Raw genomic sequence first — 23,837 nt, forward strand, 5'->3', positions numbered from 1 at the left:
CCTGTAGCCTCACTCCCAACTTCCTCTGAGCTGAAGTAGCTGTTGCTCCAGTTTCCCAAAGGGGGCACTCACATTCGTACTGACTCAGCGGCACAGAGAATGAGCCTCAGGGGGATGATGGTTTGACTTGGTTCCATATTCTTCATCATTCATTTCACAGCATTTCAATCATATTATTTTTTTCCAGCTTTCTAAATTGTGCTTTTGTTATTTTTTAAAATGATTTAACAGATTCTGTGGAGCCTCTCTTTTACCATCCCCTTCTTCTCTTGGTGTAATTTCATCTTCCTCCTCGTCGTCTCATGTCTCAGCCTCTGATTTTTATTTCATGTTTTGGCCACCCAGTATTATTCCCCAACTGCTCAGCTAAACAGAATGACTTCATCTTTGTTAACTATGTGTCTGCTTGTCCCTGCGGTTTTAGTCTGTCTCCATGATAGGAATGATTTTGTTGTGAGCACACTCAGCTGGTCTCAGGGGCTCCACAGCCCCTGAGACCAGCTGAATAAAAGATACACCCACATAATCACATAATCACACTAACAGCTGTACACGATGGCTAGAAGGATAGACCGATTTGTGTGTGTGTGTCCCCAGCGTGACTACAGCCACCTGTGGAGTGTTGACATAGTTAAACAGACAAATACAAACATCATCTGGGAATTAGACAGATGTAGTTTAAAAGTGGAGGACAAAATGGGGAAAGATATTAAAGACATAAAGAGGTTTGCTCATATGAAGAGGAAGGTGGAAAGGTGTATGAATTATTGCTTCCACCTGTATCTCTCTCTGTTTTAAGGGTTTGTGGCCAATGGGCCGAATATGAAAGAGTTGAAACTGCAACATGTGTGTTTGTGTCTGGCCCCTGGGACGTGTGCGAGACATTTGTCTGCTCATATGGATTTACTGTGGTGTGTAAACAGGCCGGTGAGAGGTACCATTGTTCCCACTGCTAATACTGCAGCTAACTGTGCCGCCGCTAAAGAGCCAAATCCAAGCAGCTATAATCTCAGGTCACCCGGCTTTCCTTCAGTCTTTTTGTGTTTTAGCTGCCTGCACGCTTCATGTTCCTGCTAAACATTTCCTAAAGCCTGTTATGCTACTATGATGCAAATGGTGCATCCAATTGAACTTAATTTTATGTCACATCTGCCATGACTTTATCGTCTCACTCATATTCCCATCAAAGTTATAATTCTGCACAAGTGTAAGTCTCTCACAGTTCAGGTATTTTATATTTTTGGTACCTGTGCAGATGAATCCCATGACTCAGTTGAAACCCCAACTTTTCCTTTTGACACCATAAATTAACATTTGTGGGTCTGAGTGAAACATTATAGGAACTAAGGATTATAATGCAATTTAAATATTGCTGGGGTGAACAGCATTCAAGGCCTAACTTTAGAGGAAGACCGTCATCCATTCCTATCAGCATGTATTATCATATATTACCCATTTTTCCGCAGCATTTGTCTGAGTTTTAATTAAAATGGAAGCTCTGCCAAACATCTGCAAAGCTGTTACAAAAGTTTGTTGTTTGCTTTTTTTATATTAGTGATATTCATTGATTTTTGAATAAGAAACGTAAAGCAGAGTTGTTGAAGGGTTAATTTAGGTACTAAGTTTTAAAAGTTATTTTTAAAGTGAGCAATTATTGACAAAAACCTAAACAACTAGGTTTGGGTTGATGAGGTTAGCCATAAAAAGTGAGACCGTACCATTTTTTATTGGCAGTGATTCTATGTAGGGATATTGTTAAAGTAGAAATTAGGTAAAAGAGCGCTATATTAAAAAGTAACTGCTATGACCTTCTATAAATAGATTTTAATGTATGTCTATCTATGTATTATTATATTTGATTCATTTTTCGTGAAGTAAATGTAAAAAAAAATAAATAAGTAGAATTAAAGCTGCAAGCAGTGACGAGAGGGCCCTCGCACCCCAGCGCATCAAGCTAAGCCCAACACCTACGCCCAGCAGGCAGCGATGGAGATTACCATCCAATCTGATGTCCCACTGACGCATATCATGAGTAGAACCACCAGTTAAAATTTTATCTCGTTCAATGATGATTATAACCCACTTTGCATTTCCTCTTCCCACTAGGCACTGCTCTAACCATTACTGACAAATGGCACATGAATCGGTTCGGGGCTGGACTCTCATTCTGCCTGTTAAGTTTGGGAAAGTTTTGGGAAAGCCAAGTGTATCTTTTAGTTACAACAGTTAAATGCTTCTTCTGATCATGTGATTGAAGGTCGACGTGTCGCCATGACCACATGGTTTCACAAAACGTGAAAAGCTTTGCAATTTAGCATCATCAAGGTCTTTAGATTTCACCCGTTGAAGATCACGTGAATGTGATTAAATCCCTAGGAGGAGTTCGTTAAAGTACGAGGCCTGAAAACATCTTGGCATTTTACATAAGCCTGCCAAATTTCAGACACATAGATGAAACATAGAGTAGGGGGTGGTCTTTTGAAATTTTGTATGGGGTGCTGTGGAGCTATTTTGCAATATTCCATGAAAACGACCATATAACAAGAAAGCCTTCCTCACATTGGAGGTTTACACCTATAAAAAATCAATTGAGGATTAATGATTCGATATCACTTTATTCAAGCTAAAATCGATCTGAATCGGAAAATCTCCGGGCTAAACTCGGCTAACTTTGTTATAGCGGTAGTTTAGTGCTCTTCATTATGGGGGCCGTTTGTAAACTGAAACATGCTGGAATTAACAGCAACATTTTTCCACTTTTAGCTCAAAACCTTACAAAAACATGTTTTTTCGAGTCATTTTTTACAACATTCACTAAAATATTTGTAGCTTTTTATGTTTAAAACACAATTTTAAATGTTAACTTTAACCTGCTTATGGTGGAGTCTGACAACTCTCGAAGAGCAGTGCACAGTCTGGACAGTGGGAGGTTCCTAAGTATACTGCACAGCATCTTTGGGCTGATTGATGACAGGATCACAGGTAGAGGTATTCAGTTTACAGTTATTTATATTTATTTATAGTAAAATGTCGATAAAATGGTGGCAAGTAAACTAAATCTCCAAATCATCACTATCACCCTGTAAATACTCTCCAATTTGGCACAACCCAGAATTCTTATTATACAATAGCCCTGTCCACTTTCCAATATGGGAGCACAAAGGAATCACTCACCTCCACCAGCTCTTTCAAAATGATTAAATCATATCCTTCAGTACATTTGTCCAGGAGAACAGAGTTGGGAATGAACAATATCTTCAATACAAACAATTAAAATCTATAATTAAATCCAAGACATGTTGTGAGTGTAACTGTCTGTCATTCAGTCTTCACTACATTTGACAAAGACAAAGACGGCGTTGTCGGCATGGAAGAGTGGATTGAGGGGACTGCCTGTTTTTCTTCGGTGCACCTTGGATGAAAAAATTAAATGTAATTCCTCAATCTTACTTTTTTTGCTTAGGCTCACTCTCACACCTTAACACATGTAGCTTATCTGCCTAAAACAAATTCCTATGTTTGGCATGGCTCAGATTGCTTCAGCATGTACGACTTGAATGGTGACAATGCCATCTCTAGAGAGGAGATGCTCGATTTTCTGAAGGAGAGGCTCATCAGACGGCCCAATGAGGACCCTGACGAAGGAATCAAAGACCTGGTGGAGATCATACTGAAAAAGATGGTGAGCTGTTTGCTGCACAGATAAAACTGTTTTCACGTGGTTTTCCAAAAAATAAAAATATTTAAAAAATTCTCAGGTCTGTAAATAATTTACCAGCTCTGCCAATGGTGCTTCCTCCCACAGGACTATGATCTTGATGCCAATGTGGTCGTTTTGGCCCAATCAAAGGCTCATTATGACCAGAAACAGTAATGGAGGGCTCCTCAGCCTCTTCCATTTTGCCTTTAGGGTTCTCCCAAGTGTGTGGTCCAAAGGAGAAATCTGACTGCAGTGGTCTGATGTGCTGCTTGTCTCTATTTGAGAAGGTCTATTTGCACCTTGAATCCACTTCTCGCTGTGTCAGCACAGGTATTGTGTAAAGTCCCTATTTTATCCTCTGTCAGTAAAACCCTATGTTGACTTTTAGGTCCATAGTAATGATGTTCTTGGGGAGGTAATAGCAGAAGAGTAAAGTCTAAATAGCAGCTGATGTTTGAAGTTTCCCTTGTATTGTCATTTCCAGAGGTTTGTTTGCGTGTGAGGTTGTTGTCGTCTGACGTGGTAGTTTTTTCTGATGAAGAAGGCTCCTCTTGCGTGTCCTCTTTCTGTGTAAAAATCAACATCATTTAAAAAGATCCCAGTCAAATTAAAAGAAAAGTGCCAAAGGGAAATTGTGGAAATGTACAAAGAAACAATGAAAAGATGTAAAGTGACTAGTTGTGTGTGTGTGTGATTATCTTAGCTTAGGTTTGCTCGGACTAAGGTGGAACTAAGTTGTTGTTTATTGGAGTGGTGGATTTTGTGAAGCAAAATCTAACCTATAGGTATAAAATTATACGGACTTAGCACATGTGCAGCACACCACCATAGAAACTTTTCTCATCCATGTGTCGCTTTGCTGAACTGAAACCAAATTATTCCGAAGGTTCTTCAGACTTTGCCAGTTATGCATAACGAACAGTTTCTGGAACTTTACAAAGTAGACCTCTGTGAACTCCTCAGCAGGATACTCATCCAGGGGCCTATACTCATCTACAGCTCCATAGAGGGCAAACAGCTGAATCAAGTTATAACCCCAATTTCTGGGACCCCTTGAACCATCAGATAACGACTCTCTAGATTTATGGTGTACACCTGCAAATAATGCAACACTTCACTGCGGTACACTGGTGCGAAAATGTTTGTGTGAAAACTGTAAATAGTGGCTATATTTATCGTCCATATTGTACATTTTACAGTGGTGGCACATTTCTGCGGAGACATTTTGGACTGTTTAACCCTTCTGAAACTTTTGAATGTTTTCCCAAAGTTTTGGGGATCATCAAGATGAGCTGTGGTGGATGTGAGACGAGGCGTTTTGTTCTTTGCGGTCACCAGTGGTTTTCTCATTGGAACACTTCCATGGATGCCATTTATGTCCAGTCTCTTTCTTATTGTTTAATCATGAACTCTGACTGAGGCGAGTGAGGACTGCAGTTCGTTAATGTTGTTCTGGGTTCTTTGTGACCTCCTGGATGAGTCATCGATGCACTGAATGTTGGTAGGCCAGCCACTCCTGGTAAGGTTCACGACTGTTACAAGTTCTTTTCCAATTGTGGTTAATGGATCTCACTGTGGTTCACTGGAGTCCATAAAATCTGGAAGGGAGCAAATGCTTTTTTAACAACAATGTAAGTGACGTTCCCCTGTAGCAGGGGGCGTCTCACACCTTAAGATACCCTCTTTTGGTCATATATTTCTAAACAGAGGCATCTTCATATCTTAACTGATTTGACTGCTGACCTGGCACACACAGACCACATCGATCGACTATGAGTTTGTCACACACTTGATGTTAGCTTGCTTGAAGTGTTGAACACGAAAAAGAAAACTATGTGGAAAATTATGTTTAGCAATCAAATTCAATCCATAACTGTCACTTTTAAAAACGCAAAAAAATGCCTTTTACACTGCCCCTTGAAGCTAATATCCCTGAACAAGGTGAGATAGCCTAGCTAACAAAACACCTAGCAGTATCATTTCAGCAAAATGATTGAGTTTTGTTGAGTTGAACAATTTTTAGTTAAATGTTGGCCCGTTCTGTGTGTTGTTCTATTTTTGTATTTTTTTTAACAAAATGAATGCTGTTGTAAATTAAATGACCCAGGTGTGTAGTTGACACAGACCAAATATGAAGCTGATCTGATCAAATTCCTAGGAGTTCGCAAAAGTACAACGCCTAGAAATGGCAAAATCGGTGCCAAAATCTCACATTCAATTCAAAATGGTGGACTTCCTGTTGGGTTTGCGTTGATGGGCCCAATTACTTTTTTGTTCGTCTTGGTATGTTACACGTCTGTGCCAAATTTCATTCATGTAGCTCAAACTATGTGGTCATAGGACTTTATTTAACAACGCATAGGTGGCGCTCTAGAGCCATTTTGCACCACGCATATGCGAAACTATTAAAATACCAATTTCTTTTTACCAGACCTGACACGTGTGCAACATTTCTTTATTTTTTCTCTGTTTTTAAGTATGTTAAAGCCCTCAAAAAGCCACTTGTTTTGTCTGAATAATAATAAACGAGCAATTCCAGTAGGGTCTTCGTACTTTTAGTGCCCGGGCCCTAATTACTGAAATAAAAACCAAAACAGAATGTCTAAAGACTTGAAAGAATCTGATCACCACGGGCACGCCCACGCTTCCCGGAGCGAGCACGTACTGTACAGACACTGAGAACAATACGTCAGTACGTGCTTGAGCCTGCCCGAAAATGTTCTCCCGTGTTGTCGGATTTCGAAGGAGCGCAAGACTTTGCGGTGAAATAATACATTTTTATCCGTGAGGAAACCAAAAGCAAACCGCATGTGTGGAAACTGAAGTTATTCGCAGTTCCATTACTTGGTGAAACTGTGATTTTGGCTGGCTCGACAGGGAAGTTTGTGTGATCGTTTTTCCCGGAGTGATGTCGAATCCTGGGAGTCGGAGGAACGGGTCCAGCATCAAAATCCGACTGACAGGTAAAAGCGAGAGCGAAAGAAAGAGCTTACGGTGCACGTTTAAACCGGAACTCAGTGTTTGCTCGGTAACGTGTTGATTTTAGCAAACCCAACGAGACAACGCGAAGTGTCTTTGAGCCTCTCGAGTCTGCTGTTCGCCCAAACATCCGGTTTTTGTGTGGCAAACACCAGCCGAGTGCTAGCTTGTTAGCTTAGATGCTAAGTAAATTACCGAGAGGACAGCCGAGGAGCTGTTCACTGTCCTGTGCGTTTTGCAGCTGAGACAGGCGACTAGTCCGCTAGTCGTGGTGAATGCCGACGCTTGAAAGCCACGCTCAGAAACTTTATCAACCACTAACAGTGGCTTCTTAGCCTGCTAGCTAATAGTAACATTGTGGTTAATGTTGACCGCTAGCGCTTGCTAGCTACACCCTTTTTGGGGGGTGCTGACCACCAGCCGAAACCTCCGCTTCAGCCGAATGCGGCGAGCTCTGTAACGCTGGGGAGAGAGCAAATGTGGAGCGGCAGCCTGTATGAAAATTGATCTCCCGCTAGATTTGACATCCTAGTCCGGATTACCAATGAGTATCGATTGGCATTTCGCTGCTGTGTCAGCTGTAGCTGCACAAATGTCGGACTCGTTGAACTTGTCCCCACTGAAGGAAGTGCAGCATGTTTGTTCTTCAGGGGTCATTTATTCAACCGAATTGAGATAAAAAAAAAATTATTTTTCAGTTTCCTGTAGGTCATATAGAAGTTTCCTCCTCCGCTCCACATACAGTCACAGCTGGAACAAAGGTTCCTACTGTTGATAATGTAACCCCACTGGGCATCCAAGGGCCTCTATTCAAATGGAAATGACCCATCTGAGCCGCTGAGCAGACGCCTTGTCCCCCTGAGTCAAAACTGAGCAATGACACACACTAAAATTTGCTTTCCGTCAGACTAAATATTTCTTTGTGTGGTTTTTATGGAACATTGCAGCAGTGTACTGCAAAGGTATGATTGTGATGGATGTCTTTTAAAGCAAATGCCTGTCAGCACTGATGTGGTGAAGTGCTGTCTGAAAATGCACCCCACATGCTGTTTACTTACTGACTCTTCCTCTCAGAGTGGATTTCAAGAAGGAAGGGCGGGAATCAGACCAAGGGATCTAGCACACTTCGTCACTTATCCCACTGTTTATACATTTCAGGTTGAGGTTATCTGCGCTTGACGTTATCACTGAGTCTCACTTAGCCACGTAGATCTGCAAAAGAACAGTTCATCGCTCCTTTTGTTTGAAATAATAACAAAGGACTGATGTCACTCTTGACATTCAAGAGTGACATCTGTGATCAAAATAGATTATGTCATTGTATCAACTGTAAGCGGGTATTTTATATACTACTAAGATTGGTAGATTAACTGATAACAAATCATTTTAATCAGAATCAGTTAAAACACTGCAGTCATCTGGGATTATAATAGATCCTGTCCTCTTATGATAAAGTTTACTGTAAGCGACTCTGGTAAAATAAGCTCTACAAGAAGTATGTTATCGTAAAGTGTTTCATCAGGTGAGTTAAAATGAAAGCAAGCAGAGAAGGTATGTGTGTGTAAACTTGTATGCAACCAGAGGTTATTGCCCCTGACTGTGCCCCGCCTCCACAGGTATGAGTGGAATTCTAATTGGGTAAGGAATGTGCAATGAGCCAATGGGAGTGCAATGCTGCCAGGCTGGCCAGCTCTGTTCAGTCTGCCAGAAAGAGTTGGTTGTTTCCCCCCCTTAACATCAGTATATCTGGAAAGCGTGCACGTGTGTGTGTGCAGTAGGGACATAAGCATGTTTGACACTGGGTCAGATCTGAGAGACTTTGTTGTGTTTACAAGTGATTGTTGTGTCTTCCTGTGTTCGTTATCTTTTTCTTAAGCTTAAGTATTGCTTTGAATAACACGGAAGACCTAAGTAAGTGAAATACTTAATGAAAACAGGGGGAAAAAATGTAAACTATTTTGAAACTTGTGTAATGCGGTATAGACATTTGTTTAGGAAGCAAAAGGATACTGGTTGAATTCCAGCCAGAGACACACGAATCCCTGGGTTTGCATTAGGTTGGGCATCTGGCATAAAACTCTACCAAATCAACCTAGTGCATCCACCGCTTGTGAGAAGGGAACAGTCAGAAGTAGCTTCTGTATTGAAACCAATGTATAACCAAATTATTTATGTCATACACAGTGTTAAATATTTTGAAAAAAAAGCACCAAATGTTTGATCATACGCTAATTTTGTGAGTTTTGATACCAAAAACTTGCAACTGCAGTAATATTTTAAAAAATAAATAAATAAAATAACTAGCTGTAGTGTATCTCTGGTTTTTGAGCTTGTGAAACATAACATTTGAATGCAAAAATATGGTCAAGGCAAGATGCAGAACATAAGTAGGTCAAAAATGGTGGAGAAAAGGGTGTTTTTGTTTGTGTTTTATTGTGGAAAATGCCATGAAAGGAATTAAAGAATCAGTCATTTAGTAGGATAAAGTTAGTGGACGCAACACGTGCCGCTCAGGTTTTGGTGCCAGTCAGTCGGATTGAGTGCTTAACTTGCCTGAGCTGCAATACCGGGCAGCATCAGGACAAGAGGTTACTTGAGAGGGAAGGGGTGAAGGAGCTGAAAAGAGGAGGACAAAAGTGCGAGGGAATGAGGAACAATCAAAGAAAAGGAGAAAAAAAGCAGTGAAATAAAAATGAGTGTTTGTGTGATGGATACAACAGAGGAGAGAAGGGGGGAGTCCGATTCATGCTTACTTAGGAAGCAGCATAAGCATTTCTAATCCCTTCACTTACTAAGCTTGCAGTATGTGCAGAAACACATTTACAGAAAAGCATGCCAAACAGGATGTAGAAACATGGATGAAGAGGTTAAAGAGCCTCAGCGTCCACTTATTCTTCATTACAGAACCATTGTCTGGGTGTTTGTGCAAGCCCTTCTGTTGTCCTGCGTCTGTGTACTGCAGGCTACTTGTTATTAAGCAGGTGTGATATTTGCTCACATGTCCACCAACCACTGCTTTGTTTTTGTTGCCGAAAGAAGAAGGTCATACAGGAAATGACATCATCATAAGCTCACGAGTTGTTCTGCTTGTAAGGCTGCGGGCGCTTGCTGAGACAAGAAAGTCTAGACCGCTCGAAGTTTGTCAGCATTCATCATGTTTTTTGACTCGAGCTGTGATCAAAGTGCAAAGAGATTGCACTACCTTGGCTTCGTTACCGGAGCACTCGGCCATTAATGGTGATTTAGGAAGCTTTAATTAGGCGCTGCAGTTGTGCATTTCTGGTCATTATCCAAAGAATATCTGGTGTCAAAGAGGTGTAGAGCAAGTTTGCTAACGTCTGTAGGAGATGGTTGATGTGATTTTTAAATTCCTTATGTAGCTGACTGACTGGTGCAAAAGAGGCTCACTTTTTCTTCACCTCTCTCAAACTGTTTCTGCTTGTCCCATCAAGATTGGATGAATAGAACCCCCGCCATCACTACCCTACTGACTGTCTAGCTTTTTCATACTTTTTTTTTTAAACAGAAAGGCAGTAAATGCAAATAAAAAGAAAGGGAAATGACAGTGGGGAAAGAAACTGAGAACCAGCTGAGCTGTTAGGCTGTAAGCTCTGTGTGTTTTTTACCAGCCATGACCTTCGCAGAATGAGGAATTTCCTGAGATGCTGAGAAAGGTCCTGTCACACATTCAGGGCCACAGAAGAGCAAGTCAGAAAACACATTGTGGGAAGAATTGGTGAATAGCACAGCAGGGACAGCGACAGAGGCTTCCTTTACTTCCAGTCTGAAATAGGTGGCAGACTTTAGAAACTCGATTCCCTCCCTTTCCTCACACACTGCGTTTCTTTCATTACGTCTGTAGAAAAGATGAAGTCTCAGTGTGGAATGTGTGAGTCAGGAGGAAAGGATTGGAAGAGGTTGACAGGGAACAGGGAAGGATATCCTGAAGCCATTCTCCATTGGTTAATCACAGGAAATGGACTAGGCAACATCAGACACGTACGTGCCACTCTGGTCACCACATCCTAAACCACTGACTGCCTGACTAGATCCTAGATAGCCGTCTGGGCCAAACCGAATCAAAAGGCAGTTTAGGTGTGTGGCAGATCAGTTAAGATCTAAGGTTGTTTTCCCCTGACGGTACCAGCAGTACTTAACTCTGAAATGTTCCCAGTGTCTCACCAGCATTGTTCAGTTAGTGTAGATTGGATGGAGGACTTTTGAGATTATCTTTATTAATATGCAGAATACTTTTTTTTAAATCAGCTTCTAAAGAATTAATTACACTGATCTAGTCCAGTGCCTGGGGTAATAAATGAAAATATTGCTTTATCAGGTCAGCAGCGTGAAGCTCAAAGATTAAATCTATTAATGGACACAAAACAAGAAAAGCACCAAATCTACATGTTGAGGAACGCAAATATTTGGTCATTTGGGTAAAAAAAGAAGGGCAAATAATTAAGGGATCATCAAAGTAGACTAAGTGCAGAGTCAGCTTATTTCAACTTGCCATGAAAGGTAATTTAAAGTTGCGGTAGATGTGTAATGAAGGCCACAAAACCCCTCAGATGTGTGGGATGACTCGCCTACCCACTTCATGCACCCATTGCTCCCCTGCCAAGCTCCATGCAGGTGATTGATTGGGTTACACATTCTAACTCAGATCTGATTTTGACCCCCCCACCCCACCCCAATTCATTTTAATATGAAAATGAACAACAGAGAGATGAAGCCACATTATTTTTCTAAGGTTCTGTCAGGCTGTCTTGTTTTTGGCCACAGAGCCGTTTATCTTAATTACGTGTCATGTCAAACAGTTTGAGCTGAAACTAGCACAAGAACTCATAAATACTTTCTGGCGACCTTTATGTTGGTCCATAGTGGTGTGTATTTTTAATATTTAAAGAATAATCAAAAAATAAATAAATTGCTGACATTGCAGTCCAGCTCAAGAAATGTGCTGTTCATGTTAGATTTTGCATTTACTTCCTTAAAATATCAGTGTGACTGTGAATCACTAGACTCACACTGACATTCTGCAGTAACACAGGAGTAAATGTGCAACACGACACCAACGGAAATCATACTTTATCCACACATAACCTATATGTTGTCAATAACCCAGTACAGTGGCTTAACTGTGGTTTTTTTCTGCATTGACAGCAGAGGCTAGAGGCATTGGGACAGCTGTGTTTGCCTGCACGTAGTCACTTTCACTCAAGCTGTTAGTTGTTAGTTGTAGCTGTTAGTTAGTGCAGCTTTAGTGATTTCCACTCTTCAGTGCCTTCCAAAGCAAACGATTACTAATTATGGCAGAAAGTGCTGTTTGTGCATTTGTGCTGTTGCCCACGTAGTCATGACATGGAGTGTGTGGATTCTTCTTTTCCTAAAAGCTAAAGTTAAAAATGACTAAAACTAAGTTTAGGTCTGCCGTCGTCTGTGACGGGAAGAGAAGCCAGAAATACTACAGTGTCTTCTGGACGCTGATGGTGACTAAATGAAGCTAGCCCAATACATTCTTCTTTTTTTAACCTTTAGAAATGTTAGCGCACCGGAAGAAGATGATAATCTAATCTTAAGCATACTGACTGTTATGACACGCTGAAATAAGAGATGAAACATCAGGACAGTTAACTAAAAAAAGCGGAACTTTGAAGGTCCTTTTTAATGCACAGTGATCAGCTGATCTTTACAGATAAGTGTGTCAAACAGCAAACACAAAGCTCACATGCAGTCAGAACAAAAACCTTACTGTTTCTTTACAAAGCAGAGCTCACAGGTATACACCCTACACTTTACTTACCAGCCCAAATAAAAACACTGCATATAAATTTGACAAAGGCCCAGTGGACTTGAAGTGCAAACATTATCCGTGTTGATTACAGCTTACCTTTTGAATTGCATTGCATCAGCTGTGAAAACCAACATGCAGCTTGTTTTTGTTCTGCCCTGAAACAAACACTTGAGTGTATTTCTAAAAAAAAAAAAAGAAAGAAGAAGAAAGAAATAGCTGTAAAGTTGTTGCTCTCTTGTGTTTTCAGTGTTAGAGGAGAGCTAGCCTAGGGTGTCATATGCCAGCTGTCTGGGGAAACAAATAACCAGACTTTGTGTACACCCACGTACATGATAAACAACAGTTTGCACACACTTACAAATTCTCAGAGTCTTGGTCAGATTGAGCTCTGCTCTCTGACTCTACAAAGATGGTGTGGGTATAGAAAGTGGTCTCCTGCTTTATCCGTGGGTGGTCTTTCAGCGTGTGTCTGTCTTTGTGCCTTTTGCCTGACACTAGCCTGTACTTCTCTGTCCGTGTCATATCCACTTTCATGACCGTCCTCTGGCATTCATACATTTATCCTGACCCACATTCTTTCCCCTCAGATGCGTCCTCTGTGTCAGCCTACGTGCTGTGATATTACATATATTTGTGTAATTTTTTTCTCCTTTCTCTTGCAGTATTATGTGCCAAGAACCTCGCAAAGAAAGACTTCTTTCGTAAGTACTCTGATTGTGATCTTTTTCACATGCATATTTCTGGCATTATAAAGAGCCCGTGTGACATAGGAGCGACTGTGAAAACAGAGTGCCATTGATGTTGCTCATTTGCTGTTCTGAGGGATAACTGTTGACCTGTGGTAGCGCTGGAATACAACAATGACCCTGACTGTCACCCCACAATCAGGGGTTTGTTTAAGGCTGCAAAGCTTCTCCGAGTGTGCCCAGTTTTGTTCTTGGTCAGAATTTGTTAAAGGCTGCCTGGATTAGAGTCTTCATTTCCTGTCAGATTAGATGGTGAATCTCAAGTACTGTTAATAAGAATGGCAAACAAACTGAATTTCCTGTTTGTTTTTAAACTGCAGGCCAGTATGAGTCTAGATACAAATACAACAACTCCATTTATGTTAAATGTTTTAACATGGAGATCATGTTTATGAGAAGCACCTAAGCCACTTTGGATTTTGAGAGACTTTATGGGCAACAGATTTTTAATTACAAGTTTTTGTGTGCAGGTCTGCCAGATCCTTTTGCCAAAGTCGTGGTGGACGGATCAGGTCAATGCCACTCTACAGATACAGTAAAGAGCACACTGGACCCCAAATGGAATCAGCACTATGACCTGTGAGTCTCGTCCACAGCTCTAAAAACAAATCTACTATACGTTTGCAGTAAAGTAATTTCTGCTTAGGTATAGATATTTAAAATGAATTATAATTAGTTTAACATAGCCATCCATCCATTTTCTACCACTTGTCTGTGTTCAGGTCACGGAGGCAGCAGTCCTCTGTCGTGCGTTTTAAACAGAATAAAATAAAACAACAGTTTTTGACTTCTTGTCTTATATCAGCACAGATGTGCTGGTGTTGTCTGAGTGGCGACACCTATCATTCATGAAAAGACATTAGCGGCTGCCTGTGCCTTATCACAGGGCATGAGTAGAAGTGACTTTTAAAGACATTACCGGCAGCACACAAAGCAATAAACGCACCAGGTATACTGGGGACTCAAACAGAGAGACCCAGGCTCCCCTTGCCCCAGCCACCTCTTCCCAGTCACCACCAGGCGACACTGAGTTATTCCCAAGCCAGCAGGTTGGACCCAGCAGGTTCTGGGTCTAACCTGAGGCCTAGTGTCCAGGAGGCATCCTTTTCAGATGCCCGAACCATTTCTTTCGATGTGGAGTAGCAGTGGCGCTATTCTGAATCCCTCTCAAACGACTCAACTCCTCACCCTGTCTCTAAAGCCTGCATTATGCTCTGTTGGGGACACGGACTGCTGGAGACCCTACAGCCAAATATTCATTCCTGTTATACTTCTTTGAAGTACGCTGCCTTGATGGGATGCGTCATTGGTGGATTGTAATGTAAATTCTCTGCAGGTGAATCTGTGCGGTTACAAAAAACAGGCAGGTACGTGGATGCCTGAGCTGATCCTCACACTGACTGTCTGATGATGAGTTTGACGTCACTGGGACCCAAACAGATCCTAGCAAACTCACAGACACAGAAAGTATGAAATCTGTTTAAGTGAGAGGCTAGCCACCCTTCGAAGGAAACTAATTTCTGCTACTGGTGTCCGCCACCTCATTCCTTCGGTCACTACCAAGAGCTCATGACCATAGGTGAAGGTAGGAGCATAGGTCAACCAGTTAATCAACAGGTTCAGTTTTAAGCTCAGCTCTCTTCATCACCACAGATCAGTACAGCATCTGCCCCCAATCCCCGCGTCAGTCTCACAGCTCTGGCTCTCTTCCACAGCATATCCTTTATCCCGTCTTCCTTCTCTCACCTCAACCGGTCGCAGCAGATGGCCGTCCCTCCCTGAGCCTGGTTCTGCTGCAGGTCTCTTCCTGTTAAAAGGGAGTTTTTGCTTCCCACTGTTGCCAAAGTGCTTGCTCATAGGGGGTCATGTGATTGTTGGGTTTTTCTCTGTATGTAATATCATAGGGTCTACCTTGCAATTTAAAGCACCTTGAGGCAACTGTTCTAGTGATTTGGAGCTGTATAAATAAAATTGAATTGAACTTGTGAAGACCTGAAGACACTTAAACTCCTCCACTTTTGGCAGCAACTCATCTATTCTTTGTCATTTTAATTGATTTTCAGTTATATGTAAATGTAACAACTCATTAAAGATGCAGAAGATCTACAGATGTTGATTGTTTCATTCATTCAGATCTTTGACCTTTAAAATGGCTCGCCTTTATAAAAAGCTGGATTAAAGAGACCTGTTGCACTTGTCACTTGTTTTGTTTTTTTAGCTACATTGGTAAAACAGACTCCATCACCATCAGTATATGGAACCACAAGAAGATCCATAAACGACAGGGGGCAGGTTTTCTGGGCTGCATACGACTGCTTTCTAATGCCATCAGCAGGCTAAAAGACACAGGATGTAAGGCCGTCGTCTTTATCTACTGCTCTGATTTTAAATACACACATTTTCACACCATTTATTTAGTGCTGCTCTGTCAAGAAAATAAAAATGTATTTGCTTCCTGTTTCAGACCAGCGTCTAGATCTATGTAAGCTGAACCCCTCTGACAGTGATGCAGTGCGGGGGCAGATTGTAGGTAAGGCTGGACAGCGATGGAGCGTATGTACAGATTAGTCATATTGTTGCTTTTCTTTCACTGTGTGCATTTTCTGCACTCCCCCCCTCTAACACGGCGTCAACTCTCTGACCTGTCCGTCCTCCTTGTTTACAGTGAGCCTGCAAACACGAGACCGCATTGGCAGCGGAGGCCCTGTTGTGGACTGTAGAGGACTGTTAGAAAATGATGGGTGAGTGTCACCAGATGTTAACCCTGCTAATATCACACCCTAACTTTTAAATACAAGACTGTTTGGATCTCATGTGATGTTACACAACAACCTGTTTTAGGTCAGAGGATTATTTTAGTTCTATTTGTTAAGTATTTGTCCCTCCTGCTGTCTTTGTTGCGCTGAGTTTGAAATAAAAAGCAGTTGACCCGTCATGTGATTCCAGTGTGTTTTTCTTTGTGCGTTTGTGTGTAGGCCTGTGTTTGAGGGGTGTTTCAGTGAAGAACCGCTGCCCTACTCCGACTCCACCGGTGCCGCGGGAGGCGGGAACTGTCGGCTCGACTCTCCCAGTCAGGAGAGCCGTCTTCAGACCCAGCGAATCAGAGGGCAGGACTCCAGAGGTCATGGCCACACCCCTCAGAACAGACCGCATGGACACCAACCGCCTGACCTGCCAGAGGGATACGGTCAGTGATGAACTCCTGTTGTGGCTATAGATATTTGTTTAACCTAAACCTCACATAGTCCATTTAATGGCTTTCTTTACTTGTTAAAACAGAGCAGCGAACAACAGTGCAGGGCCAGGTGTACTTCCTCCACACACAGACAGGCGTCAGCACCTGGCATGACCCCCGGATACCACGGTATGACTATGCTGCACTTCATTTAGTCCAAGCATAACTGGAAAAGAGGTGAAAGCCTACAAAGAGACTTAGCCACTGCATCTGCAGACTTAACACACCCTTAAAGTACTCTACTCTCAGGGTTATACTCAGGATTGTATAAAATTTTTTCTAAAGGCTTTACAAGAAAAGTCTGTTTCTGTAAGTGAGTGCATTCACATGTAGGTTTACATGTAATTTAAACTTTTCTTTGCATGTTGAGAGGGAGTTCTTCCTTCCTACTTTTGCTGAGTGCATGCTCATAGAGGACCATCGGATAGTTGGGATTATAACTCTAATATTGTACCTATTCTAAACTAGAGTGATATGGTTGACTTGTCAATACACTAAAATTAATGTTTTAAGCATTTGACTTATACACTCAGGCTAACATTTTAGGCCTTATCTACATCTTATATCATACTTTATCTACAAGTTATACTTTGTGTAGATACATCTTGTTTTATGATCTCATGATTTGTGCTAATGGGTGACTGTGACAGTTTTACACCACTTACAATTCTTAATTAGTAAGATTTATGGATGGTTTTGACAGTACGAACTGCCCCCGGTCATAAAAATGTCAGCAATATTAATTACTGCTAACTATAAATCTGTCATAACAGCCCATTACTTCTGACCCTATATGCTGACCTTAATCATAAACATGTCCAAATGACTGTGTTTTAAAGTTTATGATTCAAGGGTTACGTAAAGAGGGCCAAAAAAATGATGAAATTCAAGTGTTTTGTTTCACACTGAGGAAAATTTCAAAATCTGTTATGGTGAGGTACTGATCACAGTAAACATGTACAAGCATTTCTTCAACAAATGTTTTGGTTTTAATAAGGTTCTCAAAGTTTGTAGCCCAAAGAGGTTTAACAGTTTCTTCAAATTTGTGACCCGACACTAAATACACAGTTCGACCCTGTAATGAGCAGCGATATCTAAAAGAAGTGCATAAACACTTTGCTCCATGTGTCTTTAGAGCATGCCCGCTGTCTTTTTTATGCTCTTATTCAGCAGCAGATAAATAAAATAACTCTTAGTAGCTTTTCATGGGCCTTTGGGGTCCAAGTTTAGTTCAGTATGAGGATTATACTACTTAGTATGCATGTTCAGAACAGGTGGAAATGTGGTGCTCTGTCTCACTGTGTTTATCTGTTACTGGTGCAGGGATTTGGCCAGCGTGAGCTGTGAGGAACTCGGGCCTTTACCTGTAGGCTGGGAGGTCCGAAGCACCGTGTCTGGCCGGATCTACTTTGTGGACCACAACAACCGAACCACACAGTTCACAGACCCGCGCCTACACAACATTATCAGGTAAAGCATGGACCAATCTAATCTGCCACCGACCTACTAACGCTGCTGACTGGTGTGATATACAGAAACATGAGCTTATGGTAGATTTCACTGCTTATGCTGAATGGGGCTGTGTGTAATCCTGTGCGTATCGTTCTTCCACAACCTTATATTTCCCTTCTGTTCTCCTCCTCTACTTCTTCCCACCTCCAGTCAGCAATCACAAGTGAAGGAATCTTCCCAGGCCCCCCAGATGGATGTGGGGGGTGAGGAGGGGGGCGGTGGAGGAGTAAGTGGCGGCGGCGGAGGAGGAGGGGATGGAGATGTGGCAGCGCGATACGAAAGAGATTTGGTGCACAAATTAAAGCTGCTCCGCCACGAGCTGTCGCTGCAGCAGCCTCAAGCGGGACACTGTCGTATAGAGGTGTCCCGAGAGGAGATCTTTGAGGTGAGTGCAGGTGGAAGCGGAGGAAACACAGAAGCACTGGCTGTGAATATTAAATAACCGATTAACAAAAGAAAACTGATCTAAACCTGATAGCCTGTAATTAAAGCTGTGTGCGTTATACAGGAGTCATACCGGCAGATAATGAAGATGAGGCCCAAAGACTTGAAGAAACGGCTAATGGTGAAGTTCAGGGGAGAGGAAGGACTCGATTATGGTGGAGTGGCCAGGTAATTTGCTGCACGGTGCTTTTATCATCCTATCGTCCAAGTACCAGTGCTAAGTACACAGTGACAGCTCTTTTAATGCCTGCGCTTAAATGTTAAATGTTACTGCAGTGTTTCCCACCGAGAATTTACAGGTAGTAAGGGGTAGTCTGACATACAGCTGTGAACTTAATTACTATATAATTTATAAATTTACCCCATGTTTTGAAAAAGTGCTACATCAACTGCTTGTACAAAAGACTGGATACAAAGACAGGATCTTGTATTTGATTGTTTTCACTAAAGTCTTGGTGCTACTTCATCTTTGTGATCATTGTGGTGTCTGTCTGCAGGGAGTGGTTGTACCTGCTGTGTCACGAGATGTTAAACCCCTATTACGGCCTGTTCCAGTACTCCACAGACAATATCTACACACTACAGATCAACCCAGACTCCTCCATCAATCCTGTGAGTACACACAAGTAAACCCACATAACGAACAATGCTAATAAGTCCCGACTCTGTGTCTCACACTGTCTTTCTTTTAAGGACCACCTGTCATATTTCCATTTTGTGGGTCGTGTGATGGGCCTGGCAGTTTTTCACGGTCACTACATCAACGGGAGCTTCACGTTGCCCTTTTACAAACAGCTGCTGGGCAAACCCATCCAACTCAACGACCTGGAGACCACCGACCCCGAGTTGCACAAGAGCCTCGTCTGGATATTGTGAGCAAAAGCACCAATAAATGAATCCTCTCAGCCTGGCGCAGGCAGACTGCTTAGTTTGTGTCCTGCGTGCTTGTCTACATAGTTTCCATTTCAGCTTTTACTTTGATGTGTTGTGTGCAGGGAGAATGACATCACTTCAGTACTTGATCACACGTTCTGTGTAGAGCACAATGCCTTTGGGAAGTTCTCACAACATGAACTCAAGCCTAATGGTCGTAATGTCCCCGTCACTGAGGAGAACAAGAAAGAATATGTAAGGTAAATAACTCCACAGTAGTACTCTAAACTCTGTGTCGGATACAGAGTGTAAACATTACTTGCAAACGTCTGCCAGACGTTTACTTATTTTTTATTTTATTTTATTCATTTCAGACTTTATGTGAACTGGAGGTTTATGCGTGGAATTGAAGCCCAGTTTCTGGCTCTGCAGAAGGGGTTCAGTGAGCTCATCCCACAGCACCTCCTCAAAGCCTTCGACCATAAAGAACTTGAGGTACGCGTTTGATACGTCAACAATATATTAGTACTTATTAAATATTTATATGACTTTTACCATATCTGCATGTTGGATTGGTAGTTTTGATTAAATTTCTTCTTCTAATCTGTTATCTAATTCATTATATCCATCTCAAACCCCTACCCACCACCCCGTCTCTAAATCTCTTCAGTTGATCATTGGTGGACTAGGAAAAATAGACCTTGCAGACTGGAAGACTAACACCCGTCTGAAACACTGCACAAGTGAAAGCAATGTGGTGCGGTGGTTCTGGCAAGCAGTGGAGGCTTTCAGTGAGGAGAGGAGAGGACGCCTCCTGCAGTTTGTCACAGGCTCCACCAGGGTCCCCCTACAGGGATTCAAAGCGCTGCAGGGTGGGTCATGCACTGGTACAAACACAACATACACCTTTTGGTTACACTTTGCTTCTGCTATTCCTTTGATGGTAACATTTAGTTCACTTTTTCAACACATAACTCATATACAAGGCCTTTAAATGCAACCTTTTTAACCCAAATTAGAACGATATTAGCTTCATGTGAGAATGGTTAGATGCACGTTTCAATCTGAAACCCATTAAAGAGTGTTGAGAGCTTTTTCTATTTAAAGTCTTTTCTGTGTACCAGAGCAGTGATAACTAGAATGTATGTGTGTAAGGCTCTACAGGTTCTGCAGGACCAAGACTCTTCACCATCCATTTGATAGATGCTAACACAGAAAACTTGCCCAAGGCTCACACGTGGTAAGAACCGATTTCTCTTAGTGTGTCTATATTTGTGTCAATTATTTTTTTTGTTAGTGAAGTAATTCACTCTTTTCTGCCTCCAGTTTCAACAGGATAGACATCCCTCCCTATGAGTCTTATGAGAAGCTTTACGAGAAACTGCTGACTGCTGTGGAGGAGACCTGCGGCTTTGCTGTGGAGTGATGAATCTGCGCACACTTGGCCCTTGCACGTGCACACAGACTATGTGACATTTTACATATATGCACACACACACAAACCGAATATCAAGTATACACAAAGTATACAGAGCAGCCAAGCATCACAAGAACACACTCACTCTCCGGCGACACCTTCACCTCCCGAACCTGTTGGAGGTTAAAGGAGGAAGCACAGCGGGAGGAGAACATTTAAAAAAAAAAAAAAAAAAGGACTAAAAAATTTTTCAAATGTTTTGAAGAAGCATTTTTATCCTTCTGTTTTAACAAGCTATGATGTCATCCTTCAGAATGTTTAACCACCGCAGCGAAGTCTCGGGACGGATTCAGCCAATCGGATACGAAGCCGGGAACATAGAAGTCAGATTTGTGAAGAAGACGACAAAACAAAAAAAAGAAAAAAAGACAGAGCCTGTTTGTCTTTCTGCCTGACGAGTCGATTGATTGACTAGTATTCATGCTTCGTGTTTAACCACTGTCGTGTCTCAGAATGAGCGCATGTATGTACACGTGTTTGTCTGGGTGTGTGTGCATGTGAGAGAGTGCAGATCTATGTGTCTGCGTGTTTTTGCGTTTGTGTCAGGCATGACACTCGGTTACGCTGTAAAAATGATCAAATGAGCCTGCTCCTCTTTTTCTCTTTTTTTTTTTTTAATCTTAATTCCTTTGTTTGTATCTGCGACCACTCTGATCCACTCTATTTTATTATTTATTACTAAGTGATTACTGACCAAGCTGCTATATGCTCTGCGTGGAGCCCACACTAATGTCCTCATCACCCCCTCCCCCATAGTTGAAGGGTCAATTCACATGCAAGTAACCCACAAAGTGGGTTCTATTGAATTTTGTTACATTTTTTTAACATTCGTATTACTGCAGAGAAATACTCCTTGTCATTGTATGAAACCTGCTAGTGTTTTTGGTGTTTTAAATGCCCTGTTACATCTGTTAAAAATGAAATCAAAGTGGCTTTCCCAAGCCTTAATTTAAAAAAATTCTAACTCTACTGATGTTATGGAGAGGTCATCTGGATTTGTTTTTTGTTTTTTTTAAACCGAGGATTGAAAGAACGTGTTTCTGGAATTCTGTATAGTTACATCTCCTAAGCCTTTTATACAAGTTTTAGCCCTCATTTTACCTGCTTTTTTTTGTGGCCCTGATCCCCGCCCCTTTTTCTCTCCATAGCCTGAATGTTGGCAAGAAGTCATCGTCAAGACCATGAATGAGTTTCTTAGCAGTCATTAATGCTCCAAATTGAACGAAATCAGAAGCTTAGAAGTTGAGCAAGCAACATAGAAAGTTCTGTTTTAAATTGAAGACTGTTAATAAGCAGGACCATTTCAGTCTGTATTATCAAGGGTATGAGTTCACTGTGTAATGGATGCAGAAGTATTGTAACTTACTATGTACTAAACATTTATGAAAATTGCGTTGTAAATAAGATTATATTAAAAGAAATTACATTGAAAATACATTGCTTGTGTCTTGTGTCTCTATGTCGACTCTTATGGGTCTAATTAAACCAAACACATTTATTATATGTATTCTTAAGCAGGTTTCCATCACTTCAAACATTAACATTAATGAGAGCATGTAAGCAAAAGAGACCTGCTTTGCTCTTGGACTTTGCATGAATCACACAAATCGATTCAAAATGATTAATATTTGCAGTAAAGTTTAAGTATTTGGACATTTTTGCCTCTGTACACTACCACAGTGGATTTTAAAGGAACTGTGATTGAAGTGCACACTTTCAGTTTGAATTCAATGGGTTTAACAACTGTTTAGGAATTCGGGCCATTTTTATGCATAGTGCCCCCATTTACAGAGGCTCTGAAGTAATTGGGCAATTGACTGACAAACAGTTTCACAGTCTGGTGAGGCCTGTTCCCATGGTATTCCATAACAGCCGAAGCACAGAAAGTATCAGGAGTTGATTCCAAGTGTTGGATTTTGTAGCTGTTTACTGGATTTTTCAAAATGAGAGCCAAACAAATGTTGATGCAAATTAAGGAGACCTTCATTAGACTGCAAAAATAAAACCGCAGAGAGAGAGCGCAAATCAACAATCTGGTTCATTTGTAAAAGACAGAATGTCCTGACCTGCTCAACAACTCAGTAGGTAACTCCCAAGGTTAAGAAAAGCAGATTACCTCTTCCAGGGTGCTCTCGACATGTAACAAACCTGAGACACCCTGGAAGAGGTAGGCATATCATTATCAAAGTCTACAATCAAGAAACACCTTCATGAATGAAATTTCAAAACAAGGTGCAAACTGTTATTCATGAATAAGGCCAGATTAGACTTTGCAAGAAAACATCTAAAAGAGCCTTTGCATCTCTGTAAAATAACAAAATAAGTTCTATGGACAGATGAAACTCAGATGAACTTTTACCAGAATGATGAGAAAAGTCTGGAGATGAAAAGAAACGGCTCATGATCTGAAACATACCACATCATCTGTCAAACATGGTGGAGGTATGGCTGCCATACAGTGTTTATTGATGATGTGACTGCTGATAGAAGCAGCAGGATGAATTGTGAAGTGTATAGGGCTGTACTGTCTGCTCAGATTCAGCTAAATCCTGCAAGACAGAGCTTCACGTTGCAAATGGATAATGACCCAAAGCAAACTGTAAAAAATAACCCAAGAGGCAAAGAAATTGGAGATTCTTCAGTGGCTGAGTCAGTCATCTGAAACAGAGTATTTAGTGCAGTCTGTGGGATAACTTGGACAGACACTGAACTGTTTATTTATGATTATTTAATTCATCATTGCAATAGAATCCTATAAATGTTAGGAAAACGTGAAAAGCATAGCTGGTTTCCTGTAAATAGGTTATAGCGTTACAGAGCATTTAAACATACATATTTGATAGTTACATATGATTTTCATATTCAAAGTCATTTTAAGTATATTATTTTGATCTGTTGTTTGAGTATGGTTTTCTTTAATCCTAACTAAAAGGGAGAGAGAGCTAATAGTTCAAAGTTTTTCTGCTTCTTGTTTAAGGAGCCCTACATATAAATACAATACCTCACGCAGTAGATAACCTGTATTTCGCGACAGAATGATACGTTTGTATCTTGGACTTAACGCTTGGTGAAGAATC

The 23,837-nt window shown here is 41.3% G+C and overlaps 1 protein-coding gene across 2 annotated transcripts; it reads left to right on the forward strand.

The window, feature by feature from the left end:
• The first annotated feature begins 6,376 nt into the window (after positions 1–6,376).
• Positions 6,377–22,195, forward strand: smurf1 (SMAD specific E3 ubiquitin protein ligase 1). 2 transcript variants are annotated; one of them, XM_004560740.5, is made up of 18 exons: positions 6,377–6,663; positions 13,136–13,174; positions 13,690–13,798; positions 15,438–15,571; positions 15,684–15,749; positions 15,885–15,960; positions 16,195–16,406; positions 16,499–16,583; positions 17,778–17,924; positions 18,117–18,351; positions 18,475–18,578; positions 18,908–19,022; positions 19,104–19,282; positions 19,406–19,543; positions 19,658–19,778; positions 19,954–20,155; positions 20,439–20,523; positions 20,610–22,195. In XM_004560740.5, the coding sequence occupies exons 1-18, from the start codon at positions 6,609–6,611 to the stop codon at positions 20,707–20,709; spliced, it is 2,202 nt and encodes a 733-aa protein (XP_004560797.3). In that variant the 5' UTR covers positions 6,377–6,608; the 3' UTR covers positions 20,710–22,195. The 2 variants fall into 2 exon arrangements, with proteins under 2 accessions (XP_004560797.3, XP_012777188.3); XM_012921734.4 differs by having other exon boundaries at positions 20,448–20,523.
• Positions 22,196–23,837: the final 1,642 nt, after the last annotated feature.

Source organism: Maylandia zebra, linkage group LG4, assembly GCF_041146795.1.
Source record: "Maylandia zebra isolate NMK-2024a linkage group LG4, Mzebra_GT3a, whole genome shotgun sequence".
NCBI classification, from domain to species: Eukaryota; Metazoa; Chordata; class Actinopteri; order Cichliformes; family Cichlidae; genus Maylandia; species Maylandia zebra.